The sequence below is a fragment of the Oncorhynchus gorbuscha genome, linkage group LG12, assembly GCF_021184085.1.
Source record: "Oncorhynchus gorbuscha isolate QuinsamMale2020 ecotype Even-year linkage group LG12, OgorEven_v1.0, whole genome shotgun sequence".
NCBI classification, from domain to species: domain Eukaryota; kingdom Metazoa; phylum Chordata; class Actinopteri; order Salmoniformes; family Salmonidae; genus Oncorhynchus; species Oncorhynchus gorbuscha.
In genome coordinates this window covers 31725601-31743082 of record NC_060184.1, presented here as the reverse complement: position 1 = coordinate 31743082, position 17482 = coordinate 31725601, and the positions used below count along the sequence as shown (strand labels likewise).

At 38.3% G+C, this 17482-nt stretch overlaps 1 protein-coding gene across 5 annotated transcripts in view; it reads left to right on the top strand.

The window, feature by feature from the left end:
• The first annotated feature begins 1414 nt into the window (after positions 1-1414).
• LOC123990878 (guanylate-binding protein 1-like) overlaps positions 1415-17482 on the top strand; it is a 43676-nt gene continuing 27608 nt past the window's right edge. The window contains exons 1-4 of one of the 5 annotated variants that reach the window (XM_046291835.1): positions 1415-2116; positions 3527-6884; positions 8294-8473; positions 10274-10491. In XM_046291835.1, the coding sequence (XP_046147791.1) occupies positions 10296-10491 (196 nt within the window). In that variant the 5' untranslated portion in view covers positions 1415-2116; positions 3527-6884; positions 8294-8473; positions 10274-10295. Of the gene's footprint in view, positions 2117-3005; positions 6885-8293; positions 8474-9527; positions 10492-17482 lie in introns of those variants that run through there. The other 4 variants (XM_046291837.1, XM_046291836.1, XM_046291838.1 and 1 more) reach the window with 4 other exon arrangements.

Below are 17482 nucleotides of genomic sequence, written 5' to 3'. Positions count from 1 at the left end.
GCAACAAACAAAAACAAATCTAACTTTGCCAGATTGAGTCTGCAATTGTTTTGCAGGCAGAGCCAGAGTGCAACGTAGTATAATTATATTGCGGGGGACGTGTGGATGTTCAATAACTTCAATCACTGGTAGGTAATACACATGATTGAGGAATACTACAGTGTGTAGTATTGTATGCTACAGTTTTCTACAGTGAGTACTACACATGATAGAGGGATATTATTATACTACAGGGTGTAGGATTCTACAGTATATTGCAAAATTATATTGTAAGTACTACACATGATCAAGGGATTATACATTGTGTAGTATAATATTCTACAGTATACTACAGTTTACTACAGTATACTGCAAAATTCTATAGTAAGTAGTACACATGCTTAAAGGATACTACAGTGTGTAATATCGTATGCTACATTTTACTACAGAATTATACAGTAAGTACTACACATGACTGAAGGATACTACAGTGTGTGGTATAGTATTCTACAGTATACTCTGCAATTCTATAGTAAGTACTACACATGATCAAGGGATACTAAAGTGTATAGTATTGTGTTCTACAGTATACTACAGTTCACTAAAGAATTCTATAGTAAGTACTGTAATATTCTGTAGTAAACTGTAGTACTTTTTATGTGGGGTGGCCTGATCAATATAAGTGGGACCATTTCTTCATCTCTGCTCCGGGTCTAACTTCAGGAGGACATTTTGTGTGAGCATAAATTTGTCCAGAGTTATCAAAAATAACCATCATATTTCAAATAAATGGGGAGGCATATTATAATATTGCAAGTTCCAAATACTTCAACTCAGAATTGGGGCCTTCAGAAAGTATTCACACACCTTGACTTTTTCCACATTTAGTTGTGTTACAAAGTGGGATTAAAATTGAATTGAATTGTAGTTTTTGGTTAACGATCTACGCAAAATACTCTGTAATGTCAATATGAGAAAAAAATGTTTTTACATAAAAACAATGTTTTTAAAGCAAAATGCTAATATAGTATCTTTATAAGAGAAGTATTCAACCCAAGTCAATCAATATATGTTAGAATCACATTTGGCAGTCATTACAGCTGTGAGTTCTTCTGGGTAGGTTTCTAAGAGCTTTTCTTAATCGACTTGCCTAGTTAAATAAAGATTAAATAAATCATCTTTAAACAAAAGAAACACAATTTTCAGGTCTTGCCATAGATTTTCATGCAAATTTAAGTCAGACCTCAGGAACATTCACAATCTTCTTGGTAAGCAACTCCTGTGTGGATTTGGCCTTGTTTTTTAGGTTATTGTCCTGCTGAAAGGTGAATTCATCTCCCAGTGTCTGGTGCAAGGCACACAGAACCAGGTTTTCCTCTAGGATTTTGCCTGTGCTTAGCTCCATTCCATGTATTTTTTATCCTGAAAAAACTCCCCAGTCCTTAACCATTACAAGCATGCCCATAACATGATGCAACCTTCACAATGCTTAAAATAATGAAGAGTGGTATAGTACTATAGTAAGTACTGTAATATTCTGTAGTAAACTGTAGTACTTTTTATGTGGGGTGGCCTGATCAATATAAGTGGGACCATTTGAAATCGCAAAACTTGTGCAGCACACCGTACACAATCACCCTCTGGGCCACCATAATCACAACGTTGTTCAGTACAGTACCTGGATCCTTTTTCACAAACACAAAATACAATTAATTCAACCAAATTACAGTAAAAGCTTCTCCTTCACATGAACAGAAAGCTACTTGCACAGTATAAGCTAAGGTTTTTTCCACAGGTAGAGATAAACACTGCAAATCAGTGCTTAAATGAAAACATCTGATATTTTATGATGTGCTCTGCTACCTGGTTGGACTTTATATTGTAAAACTGAAAGAGAAACTGTAGCAACCACAATGCAATAACAAGATGCATCTTCTTCTGGAACATATTGATTAAGGGGGAGTTTCCTGAACAGATGTCAGTCCATTACTGTGGGCCAGGAAACCACCCCATGTGCTTTCTTGGAAACGTGAGAGTTTCAGTTTCAATATTTCAAGCTTTGTATTGTAGCCAGCAGCTCATTAGAACTCTGAACAACAAGCATACTGCACAGCTGAAGCTAAGCTCTGGTCTACAGGTAAGATCTTCTTCACTTCATTTATTTGTAATTATTTATTTGAAAAATATTAGATCCGAGATATGACCTCATGTTAGGTCATGTACAATGCATCAGTGCAATATGTACTTTGCAGTGATTTTATTTATTATTGCAACATTGTAATTTCTTCATCTCTGCCCCGGGTCTAACTTCAGGAGGACATTTTGTGTGAGCATAAATTTGTCCAGAGTTATCAAAAATAACCATCATATTTCAAATAAATGTGGAGGCATATTATAATATTGCAAGTTCCAAATACTTCAACTCAGAATTGGGGCCTTCAGAAAGTATTCACACACCTTGACTTTTTCCACATTTAGTTGTGTTACAAAGTGGGATTAAAATTGAATTGAATTGTAGTTTTTGGTTAACGATCTACGCAAAATACTCTGTAATGTCAATATGAGAAAAAAATGTTTTTACATAAAAACAATGTTTTTAAAGCAAAATGCTAATATAGTATCTTTATAAGAGAAGTATTCAACCCGAGTCAATCAATATATGTTAGAATCACATTTGGCAGTCATTACAGCTGTGAGTTCTTCTGGGTAGGTTTCTAAGAGCTTTTCTTAATCGACTTGCCTAGTTAAATAAAGATTAAATAAATCATCTTTAAACAAAAAAAACACAATTTTCAGGTCTTGCCATAGATTTTCATGCAAATTTAAGTCAGACCTCAGGAACATTCACAATCTTCTTGGTAAGCAACTCCTGTGTGGATTTGGCCTTGTTTTTTAGGTTATTGTCCTGCTGAAAGGTGAATTCATCTCCCAGTGTCTGGTGCAAGGCACACAGAACCAGGTTTTCCTCTAGGATTTTGCCTGTGCTTAGCTCCATTCCATGTATTTTTTATCCTGAAAAAACTCCCCAGTCCTTAACCATTACAAGCATGCCCATAACATGATGCAACCTTCACAATGCTTAAAATAATGAAGAGTGGTATAGTACTATAGTAAGTACTGTAATATTCTGTAGTAAACTGTAGTACTTTTTATGTGGGGTGGCCTGATCAATATAAGTGGGACCATTTGAAATCGCAAAACTTGTGCAGCACACCGTACACAATCACCCTCTGGGCCACCATAATCACAACGTTGTTCAGTACAGTACCTGGATCCTTTTTCACAAACGCAAAATACAATTAATTCAACCAAATTACAGTAAAAGCTTCTCCTTCACATGAACAGAAAGCTACTTGCACAGTATAAGCTAAGGTTTTTTCCACAGGTAGAGATAAACACTGCAAATCAGTGCTTAAATGAAAACATCTGATATTTTATGATGTGCTCTGCTACCTGGTTGGACTTTATATTGTAAAACTGAAAGAGAAACTGTAGCAACCACAATGCAATAACAAGATGCATCTTCTTCTGGAACATATTGATTAAGGGGGAGTTTCCTGAACAGATGTCAGTCCATTACTGTGGGCCAGGAAACCACCCCATGTGCTTTCTTGGAAACGTGAGAGTTTCAGTTTCAATATTTCAAGCTTTGTATTGTAGCCAGCAGCTCATTAGAACTCTGAACAACAAGCATACTGCACAGCTGAAGCTAAGCTCTGGTCTACAGGTAAGATCTTCTTCACTTCATTTATTTGTAATTATTTATTTGAAAAATATTAGATCCGAGATATGACCTCATGTTAGGTCATGTACAATGCATCAGTGCAATATGTACTTTGCAGTGATTTTATTTATTATTGCAACATTGTAATTTCTTCATCTCTGCCCCGGGTCTAACTTCAGGAGGACATTTTGTGTGAGCATAAATTTGTCCAGAGTTATCAAAAATAACCATCATATTTCAAATAAATGTGGAGGCATATTATAATATTGCAAGTTCCAAATACTTCAACTCAGAATTGGGGCCTTCAGAAAGTATTCACACACCTTGACTTTTTCCACATTTAGTTGTGTTACAAAGTGGGATTAAAATTGAATTTAATTGTAGTTTTTGGTTAACGATCTACGCAAAATACTCTTTAATGTCAATATGAGAAAAAAATGTTTTTACATAAAAACAATGTTTTTAAAGCAAAATGCTAATATAGTATCTTTATAAAGAAGTATTCAACCCGAGTCAATCAATATATGTTAGAATCACATTTGGCAGTCATTACAGCTGTGAGTTCTTCTGGGTAGGTTTCTAAGAGCTTTTCTTAATCGACTTGCCTAGTTAAATAAAGATTAAATAAATCATCTTTAAACAAAAAAAACACAATTTTCAGGTCTTGCCATAGATTTTCATGCAAATTTAAGTCAGACCTCAGGAACATTCACAATCTTCTTGGTAAGCAACTCCTGTGTAGATTTGGCCTTGTTTTTTAGGTTATTGTCCTGCTGAAAGGTGAATTCATCTCCCAGTGTCTGGTGCAAGGCACACAGAACCAGGTTTTCCTCTAGGATTTTGCCTGTGCTTAGCTCCATTCCATGTATTTTTTATCCTGAAAAAACTCCCCAGTCCTTAACCATTACAAGCATACCCATAACATGATGCAACCTTCACAATGCTTAAAATAATGAAGAGTGGTATAGTACTATAGTAAGTACTGTAATATTCTGTAGTAAACTGTAGTACTTTTTATGTGGGGTGGCCTGATCAATATAAGTGGGACCATTTGAAATCGCAAAACTTGTGCAGCACACCGTACACAATCACGCTCTGGGCCACCATAATCACAACGTTGTTCAGTACAGTACCTGGATCCTTTTTCACAAACACAAAATACAATTAATTCAACCAAATTACAGTAAAAGCTTCTCCTTCACATGAACAGAAAGCTACTTGCACAGTATAAGCTAAGGTTTTTTCCACAGGTAGAGATAAACACTGCAAATCAGTGCTTAAATGAAAACATCTGATATTTTATGATGTGCTCTGCTACCTGGTTGGACTTTATATTGTAAAACTGAAAGAGAAACTGTAGCAACCACAATGCAATAACAAGATGCATCTTCTTCTGGAACATATTGATTAAGGGGGAGTTTCCTGAACAGATGTCAGTCCATTACTGTGGGCCAGGAAACCACCCCATGTGCTTTCTTGGAAACGTGAGAGTTTCAGTTTCAATATTTCAAGCTTTGTATTGTAGCCAGCAGCTCATTAGAACTCTGAACAACAAGCATACTGCACAGCTGAAGCTAAGCTCTGGTCTACAGGTAAGATCTTCTTCACTTCATTTATTTGTAATTATTTATTTGAAAAATATTAGATCCGAGATATGACCTCATGTTAGGTCATGTACAATGCATCAGTGCAATATGTACTTTGCAGTGATTTTATTTATTATTGCAACATTGTAATTTCTTCATCTCTGCCCCGGGTCTAACTTCAGGAGGACATTTTGTGTGAGCATAAATTTGTCCAGAGTTATCAAAAATAACCATCATATTTCAAATAAATGTGGAGGCATATTATAATATTGCAAGTTCCAAATACTTCAACTCAGAATTGGGGCCTTCAGAAAGTATTCACACACCTTGACTTTTTCCACATTTAGTTGTGTTACAAAGTGGGATTAAAATTGAATTTAATTGTAGTTTTTGGTTAACGATCTACGCAAAATACTCTTTAATGTCAATATGAGAAAAAAATGTTTTTACATAAAAACAATGTTTTTAAAGCAAAATGCTAATATAGTATCTTTATAAAGAAGTATTCAACCCGAGTCAATCAATATATGTTAGAATCACATTTGGCAGTCATTACAGCTGTGAGTTCTTCTGGGTAGGTTTCTAAGAGCTTTTCTTAATCGACTTGCCTAGTTAAATAAAGATTAAATAAATCATCTTTAAACAAAAAAAACACAATTTTCAGGTCTTGCCATAGATTTTCATGCAAATTTAAGTCAGACCTCAGGAACATTCACAATCTTCTTGGTAAGCAACTCCTGTGTAGATTTGGCCTTGTTTTTTAGGTTATTGTCCTGCTGAAAGGTGAATTCATCTCCCAGTGTCTGGTGCAAGGCACACAGAACCAGGTTTTCCTCTAGGATTTTGCCTGTGCTTAGCTCCATTCCATGTATTTTTTATCCTGAAAAAACTCCCCAGTCCTTAACCATTACAAGCATACCCATAACATGATGCAACCTTCACAATGCTTAAAATAATGAAGAGTGGTATAGTACTATAGTAAGTACTGTAATATTCTGTAGTAAACTGTAGTACTTTTTATGTGGGGTGGCCTGATCAATATAAGTGGGACCATTTGAAATCGCAAAACTTGTGCAGCACACCGTACACAATCACGCTCTGGGCCACCATAATCACAACGTTGTTCAGTACAGTACCTGGATCCTTTTTCACAAACACAAAATACAATTAATTCAACCAAATTACAGTAAAAGCTTCTCCTTCACATGAACAGAAAGCTACTTGCACAGTATAAGCTAAGGTTTTTTCCACAGGTAGAGATAAACACTGCAAATCAGTGCTTAAATGAAAACATCTGATATTTTATGATGTGCTCTGCTACCTGGTTGGACTTTATATTGTAAAACTGAAAGAGAAACTGTAGCAACCACAATGCAATAACAAGATGCATCTTCTTCTGGAACATATTGATTAAGGGGGAGTTTCCTGAACAGATGTCAGTCCATTACTGTGGGCCAGGAAACCACCCCATGTGCTTTCTTGGAAACGTGAGAGTTTCAGTTTCAATATTTCAAGCTTTGTATTGTAGCCAGCAGCTCATTAGAACTCTGAACAACAAGCATACTGCACAGCTGAAGCTAAGCTCTGGTCTACAGGTAAGATCTTCTTCACTTCATTTATTTGTAATTATTTATTTGAAAAATATTAGATCCGAGATATGACCTCATGTTAGGTCATGTACAATGCATCAGTGCAATATGTACTTTGCAGTGATTTTATTTATTATTGCAACATTGTAATTTCTTCATCTCTGCCCCGGGTCTAACTTCAGGAGGACATTTTGTGTGAGCATAAATTTGTCCAGAGTTATCAAAAATAACCATCATATTTCAAATAAATGTGGAGGCATATTATAATATTGCAAGTTCCAAATACTTCAACTCAGAATTGGGGCCTTCAGAAAGTATTCACACACCTTGACTTTTTCCACATTTAGTTGTGTTACAAAGTGGGATTAAAATTGAATTTAATTGTAGTTTTTGGTTAACGATCTACGCAAAATACTCTTTAATGTCAATATGAGAAAAAAATGTTTTTACATAAAAACAATGTTTTTAAAGCAAAATGCTAATATAGTATCTTTATAAAGAAGTATTCAACCCGAGTCAATCAATATATGTTAGAATCACATTTGGCAGTCATTACAGCTGTGAGTTCTTCTGGGTAGGTTTCTAAGAGCTTTTCTTAATCGACTTGCCTAGTTAAATAAAGATTAAATAAATCATCTTTAAACAAAAAAAACACAATTTTCAGGTCTTGCCATAGATTTTCATGCAAATTTAAGTCAGACCTCAGGAACATTCACAATCTTCTTGGTAAGCAACTCCTGTGTAGATTTGGCCTTGTTTTTTAGGTTATTGTCCTGCTGAAAGGTGAATTCATCTCCCAGTGTCTGGTGCAAGGCACACAGAACCAGGTTTTCCTCTAGGATTTTGCCTGTGCTTAGCTCCATTCCATGTATTTTTTATCCTGAAAAAACTCCCCAGTCCTTAACCATTACAAGCATACCCATAACATGATGCAACCTTCACAATGCTTAAAATAATGAAGAGTGGTATAGTACTATAGTAAGTACTGTAATATTCTGTAGTAAACTGTAGTACTTTTTATGTGGGGTGGCCTGATCAATATAAGTGGGACCATTTGAAATCGCAAAACTTGTGCAGCACACCGTACACAATCACGCTCTGGGCCACCATAATCACAACGTTGTTCAGTACAGTACCTGGATCCTTTTTCACAAACACAAAATACAATTAATTCAACCAAATTACAGTAAAAGCTTCTCCTTCACATGAACAGAAAGCTACTTGCACAGTATAAGCTAAGGTTTTTTCCACAGGTAGAGATAAACACTGCAAATCAGTGCTTAAATGAAAACATCTGATATTTTATGATGTGCTCTGCTACCTGGTTGGACTTTATATTGTAAAACTGAAAGAGAAACTGTAGCAACCACAATGCAATAACAAGATGCATCTTCTTCTGGAACATGTTGATTAAGGGGGAGTTTCCTGAACAGATGTCAGTCCATTACTGTGGGCCAGGAAACCACCCCATGTGCTTTCTTGGAAACGTGAGAGTTTCAGTTTCAATATTTCAAGCTTTGTATTGTAGCCAGCAGCTCATTAGAACTCTGAACAACAAGCATACTGCACAGCTGAAGCTAAGCTCTGGTCTACAGGTAAGATCTTCTTCACTTCATTTATTTGTAATTATTTATTTGAAAAATATTAGATCCGAGATATGACCTCATGTTAGGTCATGTACAATGCATCAGTGACAATATGTACTTTGCAGTGATTTTATTTATTATTGCAACATTGTAATTTCTTCATCTCTGCCCCGGGTCTAACTTCAGGAGGACATTTTGTGTGAGCATAAATTTGTCCAGAGTTATCAAAAATAACCATCATATTTCAAATAAATGGGGAGGCATATTATAATATTGCAAGTTCCAAATACTTCAACTCAGAATTGGGGCCTTCAGAAAGTATTCACACACCTTGACTTTTTCCACATTTAGTTGCGTTACAAAGTGGGATTAAAATTGAATTTAATTGTAGTTTTTGGTCAACGATCTACACAAAATACTCTGTAATGTCAATATGAGAAAAAAATGTTTTACATAAAAACAATGTTTTTAAAGCAAAATGCTAATATAGTATATTTATAAGAAAAGTATTCAACCTGAGTCAATCAATATATGTTAGAATCACATTTGGCAGTCATTACAGCTGTGAGTTCTTCTGGGTAGGTTTCTAAGAGCTTTTCTTAATCGACTTGCCTAGTTAAATAAAGATTAAATAAATCATCTTTAAACAAAAAAAACACAATTTTCAGGTCTTGCCATAGATGTTCATGCAAATTTAAGTCAGACCTCAGGAACATTCACAATCTTCTTGGTAAGCAACTCCAGTGTAGATTTGGCCTTGTTTTTTTTAGGTTATTGTCCTGCTGAAAGGTGAATTCATCTCCCAGTGTCTGGTGCAAGGCACAGGTTTTTCTCTAGGATTTTGCCTGTGCTTAGCTCCATTCCATGTATTTTTTTATCCTGAAAAAACTCCCCAGTCCTTAATCATTACAAGCATACCCATAACATGATGCAACCTCCACAATGCTTAAAATAATGGAGAGTGGTACTCAGTAATGTGTTGTATTGGATTTGCCCCAACATAAAACTTTGATTCAGGACAAAAAGTTATTTGCTTTGCCACATTTCCTGTAGTATTACTTTAGTGCCTTGTTGCAAAGAGTATGCATGTTTTGGAATATTTTTTATTCCGTAAAGGCCAAAATGTAATGAATAACTTCACCATTCTCAAAGGGATATTCAATATCTGTGTTTTTAAAAACTCATCTATCAATATGTTTCCTTCTTTGCAAGGCATTGGAAAACCTCCCTGGTATTTGTGGTTGAAGCTGTATTTGAAATTCACTGCTTGACTGAGGGATCTTACAGATAATTGTATGTGTGGGGTACATAGTAATTAATCATAGTCATAGTCAAAAATCATGTTAAACACTATTATTGCACACAGAGGGGTGTCCATGCAACTTACTATGTGACATGTTAAGCAAGGTTTTACCCCTTAACCTATTTAGGCTTGCCATACCAAAGGGGTTAAATACTTATTGACTTAAACTTTTTATTTTTAGTTAAGAAAAAAATAAACATCATTCCACTTTGACATTATGGGGTATTGTTGATTCCTATGGGGTGTTATTCAATCTCAATTTAATCAAATGTCAATTCAGGCAGTAACACACCAAAATGTGGAAAAAGTCAAGGGGTGTGAAACAAGTCAAGGGGTGTGAATACTTTCAGAAGGCACTGTACCAGTATGATAAGGCATACCAGCATACTAAATCACACATCCTGTATTACTGCACTGGGAGAATGTTGTATTTGTCTGATCCCCAAACAAAATAAAGACCGTTTATTTGTTGTGTTTATATTGTTATTTGTTTGTGTCTTTGCCAGTGTGTTTCTATAGGACAAAGTAATGGCAGGCCAAACGGTGTCCATGAAGGGGCCAGTGTGTCTAATTGAGAACGACAGTGACGGGAAACTGTGTGTGGTCCGCAGCGCACTGGAAACCCTGAGCCAGATTGAGCAGCATGTGGTAGTGGTGGCAGTGGTCGGCCTGTACCGCACCGGCAAGTCATACCTCATGAACAAACTGGCTGGGACGAACAAAGGTGGGCACATTAATTATTACCTTGATTTATTACCTAATACAATATATTATTCTACGCTGGTAGTAGGCCTGGTTAGTGATTATTAGGGTCTGACAGTCTACAGTATTTCCTTAGATGCCTCAGAATGTACTGTAGAGGCTCTGCTTGCCAGTTCTTACGCACAGGAATTTGAAACTCTACAGCTGCTCCATCAGGATCGACATATGCTTTCTAAAATCAACATTGATTTTGTTTTGCTGACAACACTCTCAAATCCGACCCCATAATAAGGCTGTAAGACATTTAGGGGTATTAGGTTCCCCAAATACAACACATACAGTAGCTACTGATATTCTCTAGGTTTTCCATGCATTATATGATTTTGTGAGATTTCCGCAGCAAATGGAATACTTGCACACAAATACTTGCACACTTCACTGAATTCGCCCCAGTAGTTTGCACTGACACGGAATACAAACCGGCTGCGCCATCGTGCATAAATTTGTTTTGTCCCCCCAAATCAAATCAATGAAAATGTATATAGCCCTTCGTACATCAGCTGATATCTCAAAGTGCTGTACAGAAACCCAGACTAAAACCCCAAACAGCAAGCAGGTGTTGAAGCACGTTGGCAAGGAAAAACTCCCCAGAAAGGCCAAAACCTAGGAAGAAACCTAGAGAGGAACCAGGCTATGAGGTGTGGCCAGTCCTCTTCTGGCTGTGCCGGGTAGAGATTATAACAGAACATGGCCAAGATGTTCAAATGTTCATAAATGACCAGCATGGTCAAATAATAGGTCTAGGACAGGTAGCACGTCCGGTGAACAGGTCAGGATTCCATAGCCGCAGGCAGAACAGTTGAAACTGGAGCAGCAGCATGGCCAGGTGGACTGGGGACAACAAGGAGTCATCATGCCAGGTAGTCCTGAGGCATGGTCCTAGGGCTCAGGTCCTCTGAGAGAGAGAAAGAAAGAGAGAAAGAGAGCAGGAAAGGTACTCCAGATATAACAAACTGACCCTAGCCCCCCGACACATAAACTACTGCAGCATAAATACTGGAGGCTGAGACAGGAGGGGTCAGGACACACTGTGGCCCCATCTGATGATACCCCCGGACAGGGCCAAACAGGAAGGATATAACCCCACCCACTTTGCCAAAGCACAGCCCCCACGCCACTAGAGGGATATCTTCAACCACCAACTTACCATCCTGAGACAAGGCCGAGTATATCCCACAAAGATCTCCGCCACGGCACAACCCAAGGTGGTGCGCCAACCCAGACAGGAAGATCACATCAGTGACTCAACCCACTCAAGTGATGCACCCCTCCTAGGGACGGCATGAAAGAGCACCAGTAAGCCAGTGACTCAGCCCCTGTAATAGGGTTAGAGGCAGAGAATCCCAGTGGAAAGAGGGGAACCGGCCAGGCAGAGACAGCAAGGGTGGATCGTTGCTCCAGAGCCTTTCCGTTCATCTTCACACTCCTGGGCCAGACTATACTCAATCATATGACCCACTGAAGAGATGAGTCTTCAGTAAAGACTTAAAGGTTGAGACCTAGTTTGCGTCTCTAACATGGGTAGGCAGACCATTCCATAAGAATTGAGCTCTATAGGTGAAAGCCCTTCCTCCAGCTGTTTGCTTAGAAATTCTAGGGAGCATTAGGAGGCCTGCGTCTTGTGACTGTAGCGTACGTGTAGGTATGTGCGGCAGGACCAAATCAGAGAGATAGGTAGGAGCAAGCCCATGTAATGCTTTGTAGGTTAGCAGTAAAACATTGAAATCAGCCCTTGCCTTGACAGGAAGCCAGTGTAGGGAGGCTAGCACTGGAGTAATATGATCAAATTGTTTGGTAAGGATTCTAGCAGCAGTATTTAGCACTAACTTAAATTTATTTAGTGCTTTATCCGGGTCGCCGGAAAGTAGAGCATTGCAGTTGTCTAACCTAGAAGTAACAAAAGCATGGATACATTTTTCTGCATCATTTTTGGACATAAAGTTTCAGATTTTTGCAATGTTACGTAGATGGAAAAAAGCTGTCCTTGAAACAGTCTTGATATGTTCTTCAAAAGAGAGATCAGGTTCCAGAGTAACGCCGAGGTCCTTCACAGTTTTATTTGAGACGACTGTACAACCATTAAGATTAATTGTCAGATTCAACAGAAGATCTCTTTGTTTCTTGGGATCTAGAACAATCATCTCTGTTTTGTCCGAGTTTAAAAGTAGAGTTTGCAGCCATCCACTTTCTTATGTCTGAAACACACGCTTCTAGCGAGGGCAATTTTGGGGCTTTACCATGTTTCAGCTGTGTGTCATCCGCATAGCAGTGCAAGTTAACATTATGTTTTTGAATGACATCCCCAAGAGGTCAAATATATAGTGAAAACAATAGTGGTCCTAAAACGGAACCTTGAGGGACACCGAAATTTACAGTTGATTTGTCAGAGGACAAACCATTCACAGAGACAAACTGATACCTTTCTGACAGATAAGATATAAACCAGGCCAGAACTTGTACATGTAGACCAATTTGGGTTTCCAATCTCTCCAAAAGAATGTGGTGATCAATGGTATCAAAAGCATCACTAAGGTCTAGGAGCACGAGGACAGATGCAGAGCCTCGGTCTGATGCCATTAAAAGGCCATTTACCACCTTCACAAGTGCAGTCTCAGTGCTATGATGGGGTCTAAAACCAGACTGAAGCATTTCGTATACATTGTTTGTCTTCAGGAAGGCAGTGAGTTGCTGCGCAACAGCCTTTTCTAAAAATGTTGAGAGGAATGGAAGATTTGATATAGGCCGATAGTTTTTTATATTTTTTGGGTCAAGGTTTTGGCTTTTTCAAGAGAGGCTTTATTAATGCCACTTTTAGTGAGTTTGGTACACATCTGGTGGATAGAGAGCCGTTTATTATGTTCAACATAGGAGGGCCAAGCACAGGAAGCAGCTCTTTCAGTAGTTTAGTTGGAATAGGGTCCAGTATGCAGCTTGAAGGTTTAGAGGCCATGATTATTTTCATCATTGTGTCAAGAGATATAGTACTAAAACACTTGAGTGTCTCTCTTGATCCTAGGTCCTGGCAGAGGAGGCCGTAATTAGCTTTCTAATAATCATGATCTTTTCCTCAAAGAAGTTCATGAATTTATTACTGCTGAAGTGAAAGCCATCCTCACATGGGGAATGCTGATTTTTACTGAGCTTAGCAACAGTATCAAAAATACATGTTGTATTGTTCTTATTTTCCTCAATTAATCTCTTGCTTCCACCTGGCACGCAGGCGTCCCATCTAGAGCTCTGGAAATGCAAATGTGCTACGCTAATTGCTAATAGTATTAGTTAAAACTCAAACGTTCATTAAAATACACATGCAGGGTATTGAATTAAAGCTACACTCGTTGTGAATCCAGGCAACAAGTCAGATTTTTAAAATGCTTTTCGGCGAAAGCATGAGAAGCTATTATCTGATAGCATGTAACACCACAAAAGACCCGCAGGGGACGTAAACAAAATAATTAGCATATTCGGCGCTACACAAACCGCACAATAAAATATAAAACATTCATTACCTTTGACCATCTTCTTTGTTGGCACTCCTAGATGTCCCATAATCACTATTGGGTCTTTTTTTCGATTAAATCGGTCCATATATAGCCTAGATATCGTTCTATGTAGACTGTGTGATAAATGAAAAAAAAGAGCGTTTCATAACGTAACGTCATTTTTTAAAATTCAAAAAGTCGACGATAAACTTTCACAAAACACTTCTAAATACTTTTGTAATGCAACTAGGTATTAGTAAACGTTAATAAGCGATCAAATTAATCACGAGACGAAGTGTTTTTAATAGGGATCCATCTTGAAATACTGTCCGTCTATTTCTCAACCAAAATATCCGGTCGGAGACCGGAAGAAATGGGCTGTCTCTTGTTCGTTTGACCAAGAAACAAATCCTAGGCAAATGACAAGACTGTTGACATCGTGTGGAAGCTGTAGGTACTGCAACCTCAGCCATATTTAATGTCTTTCGCCCATAACAATGGGTTGAAGCGGCGGATGGATATATTTTTCCACTTTCAGTGATCAGATTTTCCTGCACTTTCAATGAAACGCACGTTATGTTAAAGCCACAGCCGTGATTTAACCAGTTTTATAAACGTCTGAGTGTTTTCTATCCACACATACTAATCATATGCAAATACTATATTCCTGGCATGAGTAGCAGGGCGCTGAAATGTTGCGCGATTTTTAACAGAATGTTCGAAAAAGTAGAGGGTAGACTGAAGATTAAGTTGTAAAAATAGGATGATCGAGCAGCAGTAAGGGCTCTTCGATACTGCACGGTACTGTCTTTCAAAGCTAGTCGGAAGACTTCCAGTTTGCTGTGGCGCCATTTCCGTTCCAATTTTCTGGAAGCTTGCTTCAGAGCTCAGGTATTTTCTGTATACCAGGGAGCTAGTTTCTTATGAGAAATGTTTTTACTTTTTAGGGGTGCAACTGCATCTAGGGTATTGCGCAAGGTTAAATTGAGTTCCTCAGTTAGGTGGTTAACTGATTTTTGTCCTCTGACATCCTTGGGTAGGCATAGGGAGTCTGTAAGGGCATCAAGGAATCTTTGTATTATCTGTGAATTTATAGCACGACTTTTGATGCTCCTTGGTTGGGGTCTGAGCAGATTACTTGTTGCAATTGCAAACGTAATACAATGGTGGTCCGATAGTCCAGGATTATGAGGAAAAACATTAAGATCCACAACATTTATTCCATGGGACAAAACTAGGTCCAGAGTATGACTGCGACAGTGAGTAGGTCCAGAGACATGTTGGACAGGACCCACTGAGTCGATGATGGCTCCGAAAGCCTTTTGGAGTGGGTCTGTGGACTTTTCCATGTGAATATTAAAGTCACCAAAAATTAGAATATTATCTACTATGACTACAAGGTATGATAGGAATTCAAGGAACTCAATGAGGAACGCTATATATGGACCAGGAGGCCTGTAAACAGTAGCTATAAAAAGTGATTGAGTAGGCTGCATAGATTTCATGACTAGAAGTTCAAAAGACGAAAATGTCATTTTTGGGTTGGGGGTAAATTGAAATTAGCTATTTTAAATGTTAGCAACACCTCCGCCTTTGCGGGATGCACGGGGGATATGGTCACTAGTGTAACCAGGAGGCGAGGCCTCATTTAACACAGTAAATTCATCAGGCTTAAGCCATTTTTCAGTCAGGCCAATCACATCAAGATTATGATCAGCGATTAGTTCATTGCCTTTGAAGTAAGGGATCTAACATTAAGTTGCCCTATTCTGAGATGTGAGGTATCACGATCTCTTTCAATAATGACAGGAATGGAGGAGGTCTTTATCCTAGTGAGATTACTAAGGCAATTTTGCCCAACCCAGGTCGAGGCACAGTCTCAATGGGGATAGCTGAGCTGACTACACTGACTGTGCTAGTGGCAGACTCCACTAAGCAGGCAGGCTGGCTAACAGCCTACTGCCTGGCCTGCACCCTATTTCATTGTGGAGCTAGAGGAGTTAGAGCCCTGTCTATGTTGGTAGATAAGATGAGAGCACACCTCCAGCTAGGATGGAGTCCGTCAATCCTCAGCAGGCCAGGCTTGGTCCTGTTTGTGGGTGAGTCCCAGAAAGAGGGCCAATTATCTATCTTTTGGGAGGGGCAGAAAACAGTTTTCAACCAGCGATTGAGTTGTGAGACTCTGCTGTAGAGCTCATCACTCCCCCTATCTTGGTGGGGACCCAGAGACAATTACTAGATGCCGACACATGTTTCTAGCTGATTTACACACTGAAGCTATGTTGCGCTTGGTGAACTCTGACTGTTTCATCCTAACATCGTTGGTGCCGATGTGAATAACGATATCTCTATACTCTCTACACTCGACAGTTTTAGCTTTAGCCAACACCATCTTCAGATTAGCCTTAATAAATCCTGTTGTGACTACCCATCCCGGATCTGGGAGCGTAATCATCATCTGACACTAATTAGCATAACGCAACGGACATACATATTACTAGAAAATATTCAGATTCATGAAATCAGAAGTGAAATATATTGAAACACAGCTTAGTCTTTTGTTAATCACCCCGTCATCTCATATTTTGAAAATATGCTTTACAGACAAAGCAAGACAAACATTTGTGTAAGTTTATCGATAGCCTAGCATTGCATTTTGCCTAGCTAGTAGCAGGCAACCTGGTCACGAAAATCAGAAAAGCAATCAAATTAAATAATTTACCTTTGATGAGCTTCGGATGTTTTCACTCACGAGACTCCCAGTTAGATAGCAAATGTTCCTTTTTTCCAAAAATATTATTTTTGTAGGTGAAATAGCTTTGTTTGTTCTTCACGTTTGGCTGAGAAATCGACCGGAAATTGCGGTCACGAAAAAGCCGAAATATATTCCAAATTACCTCCATAATATTGACAGAAACATGGCAAATGTTGTTTATAATCATTCCTCAAGGTGTTTTTCAAATATCTATTCAATAATATATCCACCGGGACAATTGGCTTTTCAGTAGGACCGAGAGGAAAAATGGCTACCTCTGTATTTTACGCAAGAATCACTCTGAGAGCCATCAGGTGACCACTTACGCAATATAGTCGCTTACGCTCATTCTTCAACATAAATGCATGAAACTACGTCAAAATGCTGTAGACACCTTGGTGAATACGAAGAAAAAGGAATCTGGTTGATAGCCCATTCACTGCTCAATAGGGATGCATCTGAACGCAGAGCTTTCAAAACATGAGTCACTTCCGGATTGGATTTTTCTCAGGCTTTCGACAGCAATATCAATTCTGATATACTCACAGACAATATTTTTACAGTTTTGGAAACTTTAGAGCGTTTTCTATCCTAAGCTGTCAATTATATGCATATTCTAGCATCATTTTTCCAAAAATGAAAATACTGCCCCCTAGTTACCAGAAGTTTTTAACGTTGGTAGCCCTGCCCCCTGGTAAACAGTGTATGATCGCTGG